At 45.7% G+C, this 18,296-nt stretch overlaps 1 protein-coding gene and 1 long non-coding RNA gene across 3 annotated transcripts; one reads left to right on the forward strand and one right to left on the reverse strand.

The window, feature by feature from the left end:
- The first annotated feature begins 387 nt into the window (after positions 1-387).
- On the forward strand, positions 388-18,296 carry PLA1A (phospholipase A1 member A). 2 transcript variants are annotated; one of them, XM_052793992.1, is made up of 11 exons: positions 476-639; positions 2,473-2,674; positions 3,976-4,153; positions 5,625-5,733; positions 8,967-9,068; positions 9,946-10,035; positions 10,931-11,098; positions 12,145-12,234; positions 12,693-12,801; positions 16,290-16,454; positions 17,815-18,296. In XM_052793992.1, exons 1-11 carry the CDS (start codon positions 567-569, stop codon positions 17,897-17,899), a joined length of 1,371 nt encoding a protein of 456 aa, XP_052649952.1. In that variant the 5' UTR covers positions 476-566; the 3' UTR covers positions 17,900-18,296. The 2 variants fall into 2 exon arrangements, with proteins under 2 accessions (XP_052649953.1, XP_052649952.1); XM_052793993.1 differs by lacking the exon at positions 10,931-11,098 and having other exon boundaries at positions 388-639.
- On the reverse strand, positions 571-7,148 carry LOC128144767 (uncharacterized). The gene is made up of 3 exons (XR_008236204.1): positions 6,209-7,148; positions 840-958; positions 571-658 (listed from the first exon to the last, which is right to left on the reverse strand). It is a non-coding gene; the product is annotated as an uncharacterized LOC128144767 (long non-coding RNA).

Consider the following 18,296-nt stretch of genomic DNA (forward strand, 5'->3'; position numbering starts at 1 on the left):
GTGATATGGCCACCAGTTACATTTTAGCCTGTCTTTCCCCTCACTCTTCAGAAGTAATCCATTGCTTTGCCTTCTTTTGGCAGCTACAGGAATCCGACCAAAAGTAGAAATACAGGAAAAAGACAGCAATGCAATAGGAAAATACACAGACGCAAGGCTGGCATGAATCTTCCTGGCATGGACTTACTGCGAAGCCTTGTGACAAATCAGTGTCCACAGTCAGAACTTGACAGACAGGTCTAGGTGGCAAGGATAAAGCACTGTAACTCTGTCACTTGCTGGGACTGGTTTCACTAGCTGATTTCTGAAGTCAGAAGTTTTCCTTGAGGAAAGGGAGGTAAGGAGGAAAGGAATGTCAGGATCTTTTAAAACCAAAAAGTCAGTGAAGCCCTCTGCTGTCACAGACTTTGGCTAATGGTCAAATAAGAGCAGAGGTAATTGCCCTTACCCTTTTTTTCCCAAAAGAGCACAAGCTGGTTGATCATTAACAGTCAAGCTGATAGAGAAACCCACCACGGCTATTTTTCCCTGTACAATCCTTGTACTTGTAGTGGACTAACAGGAAGATGGTTGATGATCCAAAGAGAAAGCCCCTCGTTGTTCTTGCTGTCCTCTTGCTGTTCAGCTCAGCAGAAGCAGGTAAGAAAAACGCGAGTGCCTGGCAAGGGATTGAAGGTTTTACATAGAAGGATCTGAATTCAATTCTCCCTAAACAACCTGTGTGTCAAGAGGCCCTTGCTATAATCTAGTTAGGTGCCAGGAGAAAGGGTAGTGCAAGAATGGTCCTTTCTTCTCCCATGCTTTGATTCAATCAGTCTCAGTGATTTAATTCCACTAACCTGATTTAAAAGAATGATCCAGGTTTACTCTGAAGTGTAAGGAAGCAGAAGAGCGACGACTTGACCTCCGGCACTGGCATCTCCTGCTTTGAAAGCTTAGCAAGTGTAATCTGCAGTAGCTGAGGGAAAATAAACAGACACCACACTTACATGTCTTTCTTTAATTGTACTGTCAGTGAAACTGCTTTTGTGGTCATCCCTACAGTCCCACATCAGCTGCAGCTTCACAGCAGTGCACCTCCTGCCTTATCTTTACTCACGATCCCCCTCGTCTTACACCATTTCTGACATGCACCGCGTTTGCATGGAACCCGCCCTTGCTAGTTAAGCTGCCTCACGAGCTCTGTTTTTTCCAAATTGAGCTCAGAGAACATCTTCTCTCTTGCCTTCAGTACACAGGAAGACCAAAATAAACAACAGTGAGGGATAGTCACATCCCACAAGGGGGAATCTGAATGTTGAATCTCACTCCTTTGTGCTGACCCTTAGGCCATGTTCAGCCTAGCTAGTGTAAAGTATCTTCTATGGGAACAGCCAGCACTTAGGAAGCTGGTTGTTTGATTTAAAAAAAAAAAAAAATTATTTTTATTTTATTGTACGTGCAGATTCAGGGCCGTTTCACTTCCTCCAGTCCAGAAAAGGGAAGGTGCATGCATTGTGATTGCAGCAGGATGCAACTATGCCAGTTCATAAAGTAACACTTTTTAGGTCAGAAGGGCTCATTTAATCAATTATTTGGCTTCCTGCTCATCGCAGGTCAATAAATTTCACCCCATTACTCCTTCAGTAAATCCAGCATCTTACCTTCAACAAGCCTTCCAAAATAGCAGCCAGTCCTCTGAAATGACAAAAGATGGAGAACCCAACTCTTCTGTGGGTAACCTAGCTATACATACTGCTAGCCATATATACATACTGCTAGCCATACATACATACTGCTAAACGTCTATGCTTGCTTTTTAGCCTAAATTTGCTCAGTTTTTTACTAGCTACAGGTTTGATGTTTTGGGTTGTTTTTTTCTGTCTAGATCAAAGTGCCTTCCAGTAGCTGCGTTTTCTTTCCCATAAAGCATTTTCATCCAGGAAATGAATCAATCAGGAAGTTATCATTGATGCACTTTGTCATCAGCCTTCTTATATTTTAACATCAGCATTCTCATATTTATTTCTGGATTTTTGATACAATTGTCAATTAAACTTGTACCTTCTACTAAGCCTAATAGAAATATCCCCATTCAGTGGTGACTACCTGTTGGCAATCATTTTTTTAAAGATCTAATAGCTGGCTCATAAATGTACTTAGTAGCTGGTGTGTGTGGCCAATTTGGAACAAAAACCCAACAGAATGTCATTCATGTCTCAGTAAAACAACTTTCAGAAGTCAAAGATACCATGACATCCACAGTTATCTTCCCCAGCCAGCGTGAATTCCACCAAAGGACAGAAACAACTTTATCAGACAGATAAAGTTTCCAGAATAGGCTGATTTTAATTTATGTTCTATCCTTTTAATCTTTACCAATAGAAGCAAGATTGCTACCTTCATTTTCCTAATGAATTAGAATGAGCTTTTTTTTTTTTTTCTATCGCACAGATGCAGACTAAATATGCTATTCACTCCCTCTCATTGCAGGGAGTACAGACAGACTCTCAAGGCATCACTGCACTGACTTCCAGACAGCAAATTTCCTACGGGGCAGTAAGCTTAAAGTCCAGTTTCTTCTGTTTACCTCCTCAAGACCCAGCTGTGGCGAGCTGATTTTAGCTGATGATAGCATCGAGAACTACAGCTTCAACAGCAGCCTGGAAACCAAGATCATAATCCATGGCTTCAGGTGAAAAAAAGAAGAGCACTGTGACTAGGTTTTTATTGGTAAATAAAACACTGCTGGGGTATTCCCAAGCACTGAGTGGGGCTGGCAGGGAAACCTCCTGCTTGTGTGACCTTCTTGGTCTCCCCAGCAGAGTGCCTGCATGCAAAACAGCTGCCAAGAAGAGTCTGGAGTGCTCAGCTCCAAGCTGGACCTGGGAATTGTCTGGGAGACTGTTGGTGGGCCAGGGCCAGAGGCATGGAAAATGCTACTGACAACCCTCATTATAACACAACTTTATGTCCTTTAGTTTGGGACCAGCTGCCTATTTTATGTGTGTTTCACGTTTTTTTGGAGCCTAAAAAAAGTTAGGAAATTAGAATCAATCTTTCTCTCTCTCACTCTCTTGCTTCTCTCACTCTGTCCTCTTTTACCCCTTTCCTTTTCTTTCCTTCTTTCGACCTTTTTATTTAAGAAGTCTTTCCTTCAAGATTCTTGTCCCTTTAAATTGTCTTCTTGGAGCTCATGTCCTGATTTATCAACAGTCTGGATTAGTCAGCCATTTAGGAGCCTTACCAGACACATTAGACTTCTATTCTTGAAACTGTAGGGATTTGAGCTGGGTTTTTTTAAGCTGTCACCATTCTGCAAGCTTATTTTACTGTGCCATTTTTCAGCCAGGTGTGACCATATAACATTATTTGTTTTGATGTGCAAAAGCCTGAACAGAAAGTGCATAGAAGACCAGGACAAAACCACAGAAGATGTTGCAGGGTCTTTTCAGAAAACCAGCTGTTGCCCTTATGTGACATAGCACACCCCTCACCAGGTGGTATTAGGGAGAGTGGGTAGAACATAGCCTCCTCAGTTTTCCTTGAATTTTGGGGTATAGAATTTTTTTTTAAATTGTCTACAAATGAGGAAATATAGCAGTGAAAGGCCAGGTGATTTGGCCAAGGACTTCCTGCCAGTTGGTAGCAGAGCAGAATCCAGGTGTTTCTGGTCAGCTAACTTACCCTAGGTGGGCTCTGGGGGGGGGCTAACTGAAGCACCACAGCAACACTGAGATCTCAGCCTGAGCCCTGCAAATGTTATCTCATTCATTAAAATATCTGGTTCCATTCTGAATCAGCCCATTCTGGAAAGTGTTATTACACCATCGCAAAGAAATGCCACGTGTTTGTATCTGGCACCAGACAAATCTTTCAGAAACTGACTGGCAGCCTCCTCTAAGACACATGAAGCTCCAGCACCAGTCAACAACATACTGGCACATGGCCTATTTTGGAAGACACCTAACATACTTGTTTCTGATGACTCCACAGGGCTTTGGGTACCAAACCTTCCTGGATTGAAGGGCTTGTCCATGCCATACTGCACACAAGCCAGGTGAACGTGATCGCAGTAGACTGGGTTTATGGGTCTACAGGAGCCTATCCCTCTGCAGTGGAAAATGTCACACAGCTGGCCCTCTCCATCTCACAATTCATCAGCAAGCTCCTGGTAAGCTACTGTGCATTTCCAGTGGAGGGGGAGCATGGCCAGAGAACATCATTCATGCAAACAATGCAGAAAACTGCTCCAAATCTGCTGTCTCCAAGAGCTGGACCAGTGGGCTCTTTATTCCAGAGTGTAGCACTGAAGAAATTTCTTTTTTCCATCTCAGTCCAGGCTTGAGCATGCCACTGTTTTTCTTCTTTCTCTTGAGTTTTGACATTTTTGGGAAAAACATCCCAGTTGTCAGCTGCCTCTCCAGCCCAGGACAAACCTGAAGGATGCCGTGGGTTTTCTCAGGTCTATGCTTCACTGGACAGTCGTCTTCTGCCCAGAAATTTTGTCCAGGGAGTTGGAGGGGGTGGGATTTGAGGGTATTTTATATTTGCTTTGGGTTTCAGATACACTTCTCAGTAGCTGGAAATCCCCAGATGTGTCCTGGTTTGTTTGTGCACAGTGCAGCTGAACAACACTTACGCAATGAGGGTGACACACCTTCATGTTAACCAGCTATGCGTAAACTCTCCATGTAATATTTGCACTGCAGACCCAGGCTGCACAGCATGGGAGTCCCTGGGTATGCACCACATTGTGCACAGTCACACATTTGTATCCAGAAATACAGCAACCCTTGGAGCTGCTGAGTCATTAGAAGGATGGGGGCTGGGGTGGAGAGGGAGAGGACTGTCATCCCTTGTTACTGATTAGCCCACACTGTGAACAAATGACTGAGCTGGACAGTGTCCCCACCACTCATCAGCTACTTAAGGACTTTTTCTGTCCAGCCTCTCCTGCAACACTACACCACAGAAGACTATATTCTCTTCTCATAAGCCTCAGTAGTGCTCCAGGATATGGCCTCATACGTTTCAAAGTCAAGATTTTTCATCTTGCCCCCACGCTCTCTTGCACTATATGCTCTCCCATTGTATGGTACTGCATCATGCAGACCAGCCTGCAGGCAGCTGAACTCCTGTGGATGGGGTCATCTCACATCAGGTCTAAATGGCTGTGCTTTATCTGGCAGTTCAGCCCGTGGATAAATCCTTAATCTCTGAAAATATAATCTTAAAATACTAATCAGAGTATTGGTACAATGGTGGTACAAAAGTGAAAAAAAAAAAATTCCTCTGCTTTACTGAGAAAAAGATTATTCACATGGTGAACATGAATCACTCAGCTGAGAGAAGGAAATTCAGTCTGAAGCAAGCTGTGGAAAGAGAAGCTACAGGCTACATAGTTATGAACAAGAGCATTTGACCACCATGGTTAGGGTTGGGTTTGCATCTGTGGACCTGAAGAAAGACGCTGAAAAACAGAAAGGGCAATGCCCATCATTCCCACATCTATTTGGTTCTCCACCATACACCTCAAAAGCAATCCTATATTAGAAGAGATACAGAGCTGCTGTGTGGGCTGGGACAGGGTATTACACCTTTCTGCTACAGAAACATTAATTTGTATTATCATCAATCTGCAGGCCCTGGGAGTCTCAGGGACATCCATCCACATCATTGGGGTAAGCCTTGGTGCGCATGTCGGGGGCCTGGTGGGGCACTTCCATGGCGGTCAGCTGGGACGGATAACAGGTATCATAAAACTGAGTCTTGGGTCCTCACCTGCTCTTCAAGGGAGAGAATGAAAGAGCAAGGAAAGGGAGTCAACTATAGTGGTCTTTAAATTGTATAAGGGCTCATTAGATCCAAGTTTATGGGCTCCTTCCTAGCTTCAGAAGAGCGTGACAGTGCCTTTCCAGACATCAGTCCCCTCCACACTGCCAAAAGAATGCATGTATTTGCAAAAGGGTCCTTCTCCCTCTGCTCCACTCTTCAAATTGGTGCCAGCTTAAAAGAATATGAGGCCTCGTGACTAATGCTTCCACTTTATGTGTACCTCTTCCATGCTTCCAGGTATACCTCTGTAGTTCTTAAAATTAAAGCCCACAACGCATGTCATTGTGGGGGAGCAGCAAGAGCTGCTCTGCAGGAAAATGTGAGCTGAGACCCAAGGGGACAGCAATTCAGGCAGGGACAGTGGCTTCACTGACAAGGGACACGGTCTTACCGTATCTGGGCAAGAAGAGCAGAGCAGGTCCAGTGACAAGAACCAGAGTCATCCACAGTCCAGTGATCGCCAGGCGAGTCTGTAGTGATGAGGCAAGCCCAAGATCGAGCCAGAAAGTCAAGTCAACATGATAAAAGCAAGACACAGGGCTGGGCATGGTATGCCTACGACACAGCTCAGGCATAGACCAAAGGCAAGAGCCTGAGTCAACCTTGGGAGGCCCCAGATGAGGCTTCTTGCTGTTCTCTCCCACAAATCAGCTGTTTTCACAGTAGACTGGTCTAAGGCCACCCAGCTGTACCAAATCAGAGCTAACCTTAAACACAGACAGCCGGACTCCTGGGTGTGAGGAAAAGGTTGTAGTGGGGGAGTCACAGATGAAGATGGTTAGAGGCTGATGATGGCATTTAGAGCTTTTTGATTCACTCAGGGCCTTGTCAGTCTTTAGGTATGGAGCATGAATAGAGTCATGGAATGATTTATGTAAGAAGGGACCTTGGAAGGTATCTAGTTCACCTCCCCTATTCAAAGCAGGGCTGCCTTCTAAGTTAGATCAGGTTTTTGAGGGTCTTGTCAGGTTCTGGGAATCCCCAGGGATGGAGGTTCATTTTGATAGGAGGGGAAATACCACCAAGAAGAAACAGACATAAAGGCTCCAGTAGAGTGACCACAGCTCCCAGTCTGCCTCAGCCCATGCTGGTCTGTCTCTCAGAGGTATCCTCAAGGAGGGTCTCACTGCACACTCAGCAGGGCAGGCCAGAGAAATGCTGGTTCAGCCTTCGCATGTCACAGCTACCCGCACAGCATGAAATACAGGCATTCCTTAAAAGGAGCTGAGTTTGATGCTGGGCCCTTTTTTAAGCTGTGAATTAAAGTTTACATTAGGAGGGACTTGGAGTAATGACTCTCCTGCACCAGGATTTTATAATCAGCAACATCTTCAGAACCAGACACTTTCCTGGGAAACCATGGTAATTAACTTCAGAGTCAGAGACTCCTCCCCTTTATGTTGTCTACATGTAATAAAAGCTCTGTAGGTTTATTTACTCCATTATTTTTTAACTCTGCTAGAAGACACCCTTTTTCTACACTCCTGATTGTGCTATGATTTCATAGGCACGCTGGGCATTGCAGGTTCCAGTTCAGATTTAAGAGCCTGAAGACAGATGGAATTAGACCCAAGATATGTCTGATCTCATCTCCTGCCTCATCTCACACATGCATACATGCACAGAGGAATGTGATCCCAGAGCCATAATTTGCTGAAGTGTTTTCAATCACCTAAAAAGAGCTGTGGAGAAAAACCAGAGTGAGTCTTGGAGATCAGAGCATGCAGTTTATTTTTGTGAAGTGAGTTTCTTCAACCCATGCCTGTTCCTGTGGATATCTCCTTGTGCAGGAAAGCAAATGGTCCAGGAACTGGAATGAACAGCCTGTATCCAAAATTGCTGAAGAGCAATTTGTTTCAATTCTTGCAGAGGAAATGAAAAAGCCCGAGGGAATTCAGCTGCATATACTGGAACTTCAGTGAATAGTTTTCTTAGCTGCTGAGGATGTAAATCTCAGTGGAGTTCATGCAGCTTGTGCTTGGAGGAGGTAGGAATAGAGGATAGAAACGTGCTTGCCTTGGAGCCATGCTAGAATTGACTGCTACTCATGGAAGAACTTTAAGCTATACTGAATAACACTATTCAGTATCTCTTAAAGCCTTTAACTAAAACTTGATCTGCAGAAGTATGGGGGGGGAACATCTCAGCTTTTTGTATGTGTCAAGATTAAAGAACACGGAAGAAAAATTAAAGCTGTATATTCTTCTGACCACTTGTCCCATTATTAGCTTTTGTTTGTTGAAAGAATAGGAAAGAATTTTATTTCCTTCTTTCCCTTTCTCTCCTCCCCTCCTCCCTCAGAAATGCAGAAACATCAGTTTGTATATTGTTGATATTGCCGCCTTTATAGAGAATTAATGGGACTGAGTCCAAGGCAGTGAAACTGCCCAGCTCTGAGGCTAAGTGGCACGTGGAACAGAGCTGCTGCTTAAACTATTGTTGTTGCCTGGGGAGTGAAAAAAAATCTTGTGAGATTAATTTTCTATGAAAAGTGAACAGGATAAACCTCAGCCAGAACAGAAAAAAATAATCTTTGACTGTACCTTGGTATTGCCAAGGGTAATTTTCTGTATTCCTTTGACTCCCCAGAAGTTGCTCTAGGAGCAAGTTTTAAGCAAAAATGGAGATGGCTGCTTAAGGACTCGATTTTATTTGTGGGTAGAGGGCTCAGAAGCCTCTTTATTTTAAGGATATTTTGATAGTATCAAACCTTTGTAATGCTTGGATGCTGAATTCATCACCCAACTGATGATCTTCAGTGACATTTCTCAGACTGTAATACTAATACAGATGACAGTACAATTAGGGAAGTTGTTATGAGTTTGATTCACTTTCACCAAAAATCCAAAAGACACTCTGCACCCACTCTGTTAGAGCTATCTGAACCTCAGTCATGTCTTTACAGCCTAGAAACTTGAGGTACAAAACTGCTTAAAGGGGAGTGGAATAGTGGAGAACAAGGTAAGGAAGCTGTAGTGGAAGTCAGTGGGGACAGAAACCATTCTGGAGCATGACCAGTGCAACCTGGGAATAATTTATCACTTCTGCCTAGCAACATTTTTAAAGTTTTGGATAAAATACCTTGTCCAGAAACAAGAAAGAGAGGGGCTGAAGAGCATTTGTTGTTGAGGCGTTTGATTTTGTTACAGGCCTGGATCCTGCAGGCCCTAAGTACACCAGAGCCAGCCCTGAGGAACGCCTGGATCCTGGGGATGCCCTCTTTGTGGAAGCCATTCATACCGATGCTGACAGTAAGCTGGCTTCCATCTTCTTCGGCCCATGCTTCTGTTCCTCCTGCTGTCACTATTGCTAAGGAGTGTGTAGGTCATTGTGCCTTTTATGCCAGATTACCTTGTGTTCAGGTTTACTCTGAGGATGTTTCTTGATTAGATAGGCCTTAATGATGAATTCATTGGCAGGTATCCGTATCCCAGAGCACTTCGCAGCAACAGACGGGTGGAGATTAGACAAAAGGCAATCTTCCAGCAAATATTACTTCCTTAACCCTGCTACAGCAGAGTGAGTTTATGCAGAATCAGCTCAGTGTGGCTTTTACCACCTGGAAGGAATTTACATGTCTGGTCTTACTTTGCCTTTTCCCACCTGACCTAAGAAGGGTGCTACTGTGAGTGCCAGTGGAAAATAACAGAGTGGAACCATCAGCTGGTGGAACAACAGAGTAAACTTTCCAAAGCACTTAGGGTCTAAGTAGGCAGAACATGTGCTAAAGAATAATGTGGTGCCTTTGAGTCGCGCCTCTTGCCTGAAGATCACAAAAAGCTCTGCCAACACAACTCTCAATCATGCCTCATAATCCCCCATTAAGATTGTCGTCAGTTTTGTTCTGCTTTATACAGAATCAAGAACCTGAGTCACAGAGGTGGTGATTACGCCGCAGTTCCCGGTCATTTTGATGGCAGGGCCTGGAGCACACTCTGCTCCACGCAGGAAACCTGCACAATGCAGATGTGTAGGAACAGGAAACCTGTCCTTGCTGCCTCCGGCACTAGAGCTGGGTCCAGCACTACTAATGTTCAACCAATTATTGGGGCCTGTCAAACACCATGTAGGGTAAAGCCTAGAGAAGAGCCAAGCGTAACAATGAAGTGGCATTTCACCTCCTTTCAGATTTTGGGATCCGGATTCCTGTAGGCCACATCGATTATTTCGTCAATGGAGGCAAGGATCAGCCAGGATGCCCCCGATTCATCTCTGCAGGTGAGAACACTCTGTGGCCAAGCAAAGGGCTTTCGTGGCCATTTAGCAGCCTACGAAAATGCTGTTTGGCAACCAGCTCCTGCTACAGTCAGGGCAGACATCAAAGTGAGACAACATGTATTTGTAAAGACATATGGCAGCAGGGATTCATGGCCCACACGTCCTCTCAGCAGTACAACAAGCAGCTAAAATTAAAATTACGTACAGGTCAAGCGTCTTGGCAGCACCACTGTCAAGAGGTGTGCTTTTGGTGACACTTCTGTATGAGCCAAAACCCTAGCATCAGTAGACTTTGTGTCAACAAAGAAAACATTTTTGCTAGAAAGGCCCTTAAGTACTACTAGCAAAAGCTTCTTTTTGTTTTCATGCTGCAAGCTATGTCTATCCTTAGAGAGACAGCTTGTACAATCACTGCCCTTTCCTGCTAGAGAATAGGACTTTACATAGTAAATAGCATGGGTAAGTATTCAAATATGTTCTGGATGAGCCAGCTACATTGAGGGTCAGGTTGTAGGGGACACCTATGGTACCTCACTTCCCATAGCTGGTGACCCAGTGCAGGTGGGAGTCAAAGCTATTGTACCCCCTTGCAGGGAGCTTGGGGCCTCATCGATGGTACGCTGATGGAGACAGGGCAGCCCTGGGGTCCCCTTCTTCTGAGGCACTCTGTTAGGCTGCAAGATACCCTTCTAACTTCCTGCATAACTTCTCTTGCAGTGGGATCGGGGCTTGTAGTCACAGAGATGCTCTGCAAAATGTTATTAATGGGAAGGGGATCACTGCAGAATCAGTAAGAGTGTTTCTTGACTCTCAGTTCCTTGGGAGCATGCAAAAAGACTGAAGCAAACAGAAAGGCTCATGGCTGCTTTTCTCTGGGTGCATTTTTTTCTTGCAGGCTATAAGTATCTGATCTGTGATCACATGAGGGCAGTACATCTCTATGTCAGTGCCTTGAAACATTCCTGTCCAATCGTGGCGTTCCCCTGTGCGAGTCATCAAGATTTTTTAAATGGTCATTGCCTGGACTGTGTTGATCCCTTCCTGTTCTCCTGTCCCAGAATAGGTACAGTACCAGCCTGAGACCTTCCTGGAGCAGATGACAATACATTCCTGATGGGTGTCAGTGCAGAGCACAGTACGCGGTTCAGACTTCTCTGAGCAGAATTTGCTTTGGATCTCTTTGGGGATAGTGAGAAGCTGTTTTGTTTTCAGGCTTCTATAGAGAAACTCTAAGAGCTCATATATTGCCCAAGGTAGAACACCAAAACCTTGAACATTTCTGATCTTTAAATATTTCATAGGGCCCACAAATGAGTTAAAAGAGAGTTTCTAGAATCACCTGCCTAACAAGTGCAATTAGCTCAAAAAGTGTCTGGTTTAGAGAAGCACCTGGAAATTTTAGCCCAAGCCTGAAGTCCCATTCTTCCACAAACCACTCACTGTTGCTGTGTCACCTCCTTCTCATAAATTCCTGCCATGGCCACCCCAAAGATGAACTCCCTGGACTGGTAGAAGGTAATAGTTGCCTCTCTTCAGCTTCTGAAACTGAGCTGTGGCACGAGGAGAGGAAGTGCTCTGGTGATGTTTGCAGTCTGGTACCAGAGGAATATAAGGAGAGGCCTCTTTTGGTATAGGTGCCCTCAGATCAGCCACCCCTTCCCCATCTCACCAAGCCACATTGTCGGCTAAGCAGTGGTGCAGGCCTCAAGTTATGGTGGTCTTCTCACTTGAACAAGAAATTCAATTTCCCAGCACCTTGTGGTTGCATTGTCATTTACATCTGCACTAAGTTTCCTGACTTGGTAGTCTTTAGTCTTGCTCATTTTGCGCAGGTGCAACTGATAACACAGTTTGTTAGCAGAGGAATGAAACAAAGCCTCCAAGAGGTACTCTGATGATGATTCCCTGGGGTAGTGGAATAGGTTTCCTGAGGGAATGTTAGCCTGTCAAACAGACATCACAAACCTGTACTTGCTCTCATTTGCACTGGTATAAAAAAGGGTCTGTCCTCCGAGACAGTGGAGTGAGTGGAGGTGAATTGGGACCGATTACATTTCTGTTCTGAGTCATTCATGGCTTTCCCTGCACTGGCTTTATTTCCTCCTGCAGGCCTGCTGGAGCAGGCAGGTGTCAACTTGAGAAAGCTGCCCAAGGAAGTGAAAGTTTATTTAATGACCAGTCCCTCAGCCCCATTCTGTGGTAAGTAGCATGAGAAAAAAAAATGAGTCAGAAGGGTGTTGACCTAATGAGACAGATCCTCTGGGGAGGCCAGGTAGTTACAACCCACCATCCCCATCAGAATCAGCTGCTGTGGCCCAGCTGGTCTGAGACACACAGCTGAAGGGCAATAACCCTGCACATCTCCTCCCTAGAGCCCTTTCCAATGGATTTATTAGTATGGGTGCAGCCCTGGATTAACACAGCCACGTGGCTTCAGGACTGAAGTAAAGGGTAGTGAAAATGCCTGTCTGTTTGCAGGGGACTATACAGACCTGCTCACTGTGCCTCTCACAGCACGGAAACTAGTTTCTTTCTCCTGTCTGTTTGTCTTTCTGCTGGTGGGACCAGGGAATGAGTGCTAGAGGCCTTCTTTTGGCAGGGGTAGGTCCAACTGATAGTACCTGCCCTCACTCCCACATACTTTGCCTTTTGCTCAGTCCATCACAGCCTGGTTGAGTTCCACTTGCAGAAGAAAAGAAACATAGTCACCAGCATTGAGATCACTTTCTGCAGCAACAGCACCAAGGACACAGCGAAGATCACCATGTGAGTGACAGTGCATGCTTCTGGCCTGTTTTATCCCAGCTCCATCTGTAAGGATGTTTATACTGGTCCAGGAAAGGCACAACAATAGCATATCTCCCTGAGTGCAATAACTGTGTGATGAACCACAATCTTTCTTCTCGAGTCCCTCCACATTTACCTTAAATGCTCTCAAGCATCAGGCATGTGCTACCATTACTCGGTAACCCTGGCTAGGTCCACCTCTTCCCTGAGTGCACAAAGCAGTAGGCATACTTCAGGATCCCCAAATTTTCATACTTTTGTGTTGCTACGCTGGTTCCTTTTCTACACCATACCCTTGCCTGGCGCCAATTCAAACTGCAATCGCTGTCAGATAGTTATCAGCCCTGCTCTGCTAGACAGAGATGGGTACAGCAAGAACCCATCCACCAGAGGTTCCAAACTGATGGACTTGGTGGCTTAGACATTTCTCTTCATGCCCAGTAGGACAGCAGTTGCAAAAAGGAGACAAGTGCATCTCTGCACAGTCGGAAATGTGTTCAGTAGCTTGTTGCCTCTGCAGTAATGCAGCAAAGCACTCAGGCTCCCATTGTAGGGAAAAGTGCAGGGGGCAGGGGACCAAGACCACACATGTAGACAGACAGCTCTCTCTTGAAAGCACCACACTCCTCTAAACTGTATCTGAATTAAAGGACCAGACTCAGACTCCTGTTCCACAGCCTTTGCCTTAGGAGGATTTCCCCACCACAGAGCAGTTCCCCAGAAGACGGCTTCCTCACTTCTTCCTACACCTCCCTGCCCACTGCTGTGGGCTGGGAACTGCAATGTAGACGTGCAGCTTGCACATGCTGCTGGCTGCCTCAGGAAGCAGAAAAACAGTCTGCTCAAGAGCCCCAGCCAACTCTCCTAGGATCAGAAGGGTTCCAGCGCTGGCTCTCACACAGTCCTTACTGCTAAGCCAAAATACTGTGACCTAAAGCTAATCGTGTTGCTGCTTCAGTCCTGGGCACCAGGAGGTGGGGGTGAGAACCAGGGAAGGGAAAGCCACGCTCTAGGGTGCTCTCCAGCGTGATATAGCTGCTCGGTCACAGACTTTCAGTCAGGCACTGCAATTTGGAGTTTGTACTCCAGCCTGGTGGAGCTCAGTCTGTTCAACCCCTCCCCAGCTTGGAAGCCAAACCTGCCTTTTCCAAAGATGCCGGAGGTAGGAAATAGTTAACACCCAGGTCAAGTCAGGACCCTTGATCTGCTCAGAAAGACATGCAGCACTTCCTTTTGCAGTTGGCGGCAGGGTTGATAGGTGTCCAGCAGGAGCCATGTGAGCACTGGAGGGAAAGGCTGCCTGGGGAAGTGAGACAGGCAGGCAATCCCAAGGCTTTGCTGTACCCTCAAGTTTTAATGAGACAGTAGAGTTATAGCAGGGTAACCTATCCAGAGATACCCTTACCCTGGGAGAACAGCAGCTGTGTTTCATTTAAATGCCTTCCTAAGAAGCACAAGGCTAAACCAAAAAAAATCACTTACAGCAATAAACCTATAGATTTGAGAGTATAAAATTGAAGATAACCCTCTTAATTCACACTGTAGCAAAGAGCAAAGAAACTTCCCCACTCTAGGCAAAGCTCAGCCCTCCAAGTGCAGTGAAGCTCAGTGTCGAATGGGCATCTAAACATAGATTCTCACATCGCAGTTCAGACACTGATTGATCACTGACTTATTTCAGGTGATCTGACATGCATGTCATTCTGCAGTTCCCCAGAAGTGCACAGGAACTTGGGAGAGTTCAGCCAGTCTTATACCATCAGCAAGTGACTCACATGGTTGTGTCTTGCCTCACATTGCCCTTCTCACTCCTCAGGATGCCGTTACCCCACACATTGCTCAGAGTGCCCCAACAGACATATCCCCAAGCCCCATAGCTGCCATGGGGCTGACAGAGTAAGGAGCTTGTTACACAGCACACTTCCCAGCTACATTGCCATAGCTTACACACACACACACGACATCATCCCCCATATCCAAGAAAACATACTTCTGAAGCCAGCCAAGAATCCTACATCTATCCAAAGCTTGTGTGGGGTTGGACCAAACGTCAGTCCCAGGAGTCACTTTCTTCAGCCTGATTAACCTTACTGTGCTCCTCTGTCCTAGGGCAGGGCTTGATCCTCCCCATGGACAATATACAGTAGAAAGATGGCCTCCCCTCTGTTTGTTTTCCATTTGCTATTCATTGTTCACCTTCGTAACTACAATTTCGTGATGCTTCCTATTTTTGACAGCTTCAAGCCAGACAGTCAGACACCCAAAACCTCCAGCATCTGCCACTGCAGTCTAAGGGAGGGACTGGATGTGCTGGTTTGGGTTGGCCACTCTGGCCGAGGAGGATGCTGAGCGCAGCTGTCAGCCCGCTCCGGGGTGCTACTCTGGTCAGCGGAATTGTAGGCTCTTCCTGACCCATTTGTCACCTCTCCGCTTTCCCTACCATCACATTACTGATCAGGCAGTCGCCCGGGTGCTTCTGGGATTGCGCTGAGTCAGCTACACCCATATTCTTCATGAGCACAAGGAAATCAATGGTCTCCAGACTTTTAGATGTGCCAAGTAGATCAAGCATAAGAAGGTCCATTGGATGGACTCCACAGAAAGGAGGTGGCCCACCAATGTAAAATGGCTGGGCAGCACTCCTTCCTAGCACACGACCGACTGGGCTCTGATCATCGGCTGCTCACCAAACCTCTGGCATTTCTCAGTTCATGTTACCTGGGTAAGGGCACAGGGACAGACAAACGTCCTTCTATCCAAGCATCCCACCTTCAACATGGTCAACAGTATAAAAAAAGGCAGTGTAAGCATGTAGCAATACTTCCCCAAATAGTTTCCCGGTGTCTGACTAATTACGTCTCAGGGACTTTCAGAGCCAAAGCTGAGATCTTTGTCCTTATTAGCTTTTGTCTTCCACAAACTTGTCCAGTCCCCCTCCCATGACTTGTACAGTTATGTAAACTTTCTAGCATCCACAACAAGGATTTTAACAGCTTAAAAGGAATGGTACTCTGTGCAGTGTGCAATCTTTTTGAGTCTGCCACGTCTTAGCTTTCTTTGATGACCCCTAGTTTGTGTACTGGAAGAAATGGTGAACAACCGATCCCTATCCATGCCATTCATGGTTTCACAGACGTTGACTTTATCTACCACTTAGCTCTCTGTAGCAGTCTGGGCAGTGTTTCAATTTATATGCAATAGCAAGAAGAGTTGTTGTAATTGTGTGATGGAAAGAAGGATATTATACAGAAATATTCCTGACTATAGAGATAAAACATGGAGATACAGCCAGTAAGACTCTCATGCAATGCCCTGTTTTGACAGATGAGTCTTCTCACTCCATTTGATTATGTGAGGGCTTCACAGTAATACCCCAGGTTCCTCCAGTGTTTCAACACATCTGCACACAGCCTGCATCTGCAGGTTGATTGAATGTTCTCCTTCACATCTCTCACCCTGCCTTGCAGACCTAGGCACCAGGAGATGGGCAAACGCCTGCTGGCCCACAGAGTTCCCCTCTGCCAGATAAACAGCGTGACACTGAAGTATCTCCCCAAGAATCAATTTTGGAGGAAGGATGAACCATCCATTGTTGGCAAGTTCTGTGTAGCCCCCCTGCCTCTCGATAGCAAGTAAGTCACAGGAATATCTTACAGGGACCCACTGAGTCTGTGGATGCAGCCTGTAGTTTGAAACAATGCATTCTCTCTCCTGTTTATATAAACATATAAAGAGGTCTCTCCAATCACCTCTGTGACCCTATGTAAATCATTTTCTACCTGTGAAAGAGAAAAACTACCAAGGTGGTTTTCTAGGAGTTTTCTACAATTCTTCCCCCAAGACAAAAGCGTTGTGCCATGGAAGGAAAACGGTTGCAATTTACATCACCTTGAAGATGCTTAAGTCACAAACCATGGCAAAAGCTTGTACTAACTAGAATTTATTCCTTTTGTCCTTGCTTGCTCTCTCCATCTTCCCCCTGTCTACAGTGGGCCCCCATCTGAAACATGACCGACGAACATTTTTCAGGATGAGACAACAGAATACCAGTAATATATTTCTGCTTCTTATACTGCACAGGTTTATAAAGCACTAAGGCTAAAACCAACCATTTTGGCATTTTCTAGGCCAGGCATTGTAGAGTATATGCCTTCAGCCATAATTACCTTTCCCAGAGCAGAAGCAGCCAAGTCCTTCTCATCCTGAGAGAGATGATGGTCTTCCCCATAATACAATATTCTTGCCAGGAGTTTTGCAGATCCAAAGTTCTTGCAGGCAGGACAAAATATCTGGCTCTATGCTGACACATTAAACTCTGTCCACGTTGCTTCTGAGTTTACTCTTACGCTGGCTCCAGGCTGAAGCAAGCTAGTGGGTACTCCAAAGCAGGGAAAACCAGAAACAGAAGGCAAACTGGGCTCACTTTCGAATTCTGTTCTGCTGGGCAGTAAAGAGACTCAAGCACAAGGCAGTAAAAATTTATCCAGTAGGCCCAGATAGGGGAAAAAAAGAGGCATTCCTATGTAAATACCAGGTGCTCCCTTGAGCAAAAGGACTATTCCTTACTGTCGTGCCTTGCAGACTAAAGCACTCCAAAGTTGGGATGGATGTGCCGATACATGGCTTTTTACCACCTATGAATGGGTCAGCATGGCACATTGCCTTAAAGGTGTGCTAACCTGCACCCCTAAAAGTACAGGACTTGGCTGCGATGGAGGTAGAAAGCTGTAGAGTTGCACAGGTTCCCAACTATGCTCTTACACTAAACTGGGAGCACTCAGAGCAAGAATGGTACTGCTAGGTGGAAAGATGAAGGACGCAACCCCATACACACCCCTCCAGGCAATTCATCCCAGCCAGGGCACAGCACCCTGTTCATCATACCCTTGCAAAGCAGCACAAGGTCCATCAGCAGCTTGCTTGCCTCTGCGTTAAGGATAGCAACCTCCACCTGCCAATGCCCAGCCTGACTTCCCTGTGCTCTTCCCACAGCCGGACAACATCATGCCTGCCCTGGAACCTCACCCTCCCCGGCAACAGAGACATCTCCTATGAGCTGCCCACTGCTTGTGCCTAGCACTGCCTTTGGAACATGCAGGCATACCCAAAACCGAAAAGGACCCCTAAACCTATTGCTGCTCTCTGCTCACAGATGATACTTTCACCATAAAAACTGGATGGGTTATTTACTTCCTGCATTAGGGACAGGATGTCAAGGAAAAGAAGTGTGCGGCAGATTGGTGAGTACAAGGTCGACAGGTTAGAGCAAGACCTCTCCGTCAAAAGACTGGATTGGGACTTTTATGTCACGGGTTCTGTACCCAGCTCTGAAAGTGAGATGCACGAGTCATTTAATCTCAAGGTTTGGATCTGTGTGAAAGAAGGAGGAGATAGTATCACTCTTCCTACAACGGGAGTATTGGAATGATTCATTTGTGGTTTATATTAAAGTGTCCCGAGATCTTCATATTAAA

This window comes from Harpia harpyja, chromosome 8, assembly GCF_026419915.1.
Source record: "Harpia harpyja isolate bHarHar1 chromosome 8, bHarHar1 primary haplotype, whole genome shotgun sequence".
Lineage (NCBI taxonomy): Eukaryota > Metazoa > Chordata > Aves > Accipitriformes > Accipitridae > Harpia > Harpia harpyja.

What these genes read in the sequence shown, in the direction of transcription:
- PLA1A (XM_052793992.1), top strand. Translation starts at nt 567, where the DNA reads ATGGTTGATGATCCAAAGAGAAAGCCCCTCGTTGTTCTTGCTGTCCTC. An exon ending in GTTCAGCTCAGCAGAAGCAG is followed by an intron (nt 640 to 2,472) that starts GTAAGAAAAACG and finishes CTCTCATTGCAG; the next exon opens with GGAGTACAGACAGACTCTCA. An exon ending in ATCATAATCCATGGCTTCAG is followed by an intron (nt 2,675 to 3,975) that starts GTGAAAAAAAGA and finishes ATGACTCCACAG; the next exon opens with GGCTTTGGGTACCAAACCTT.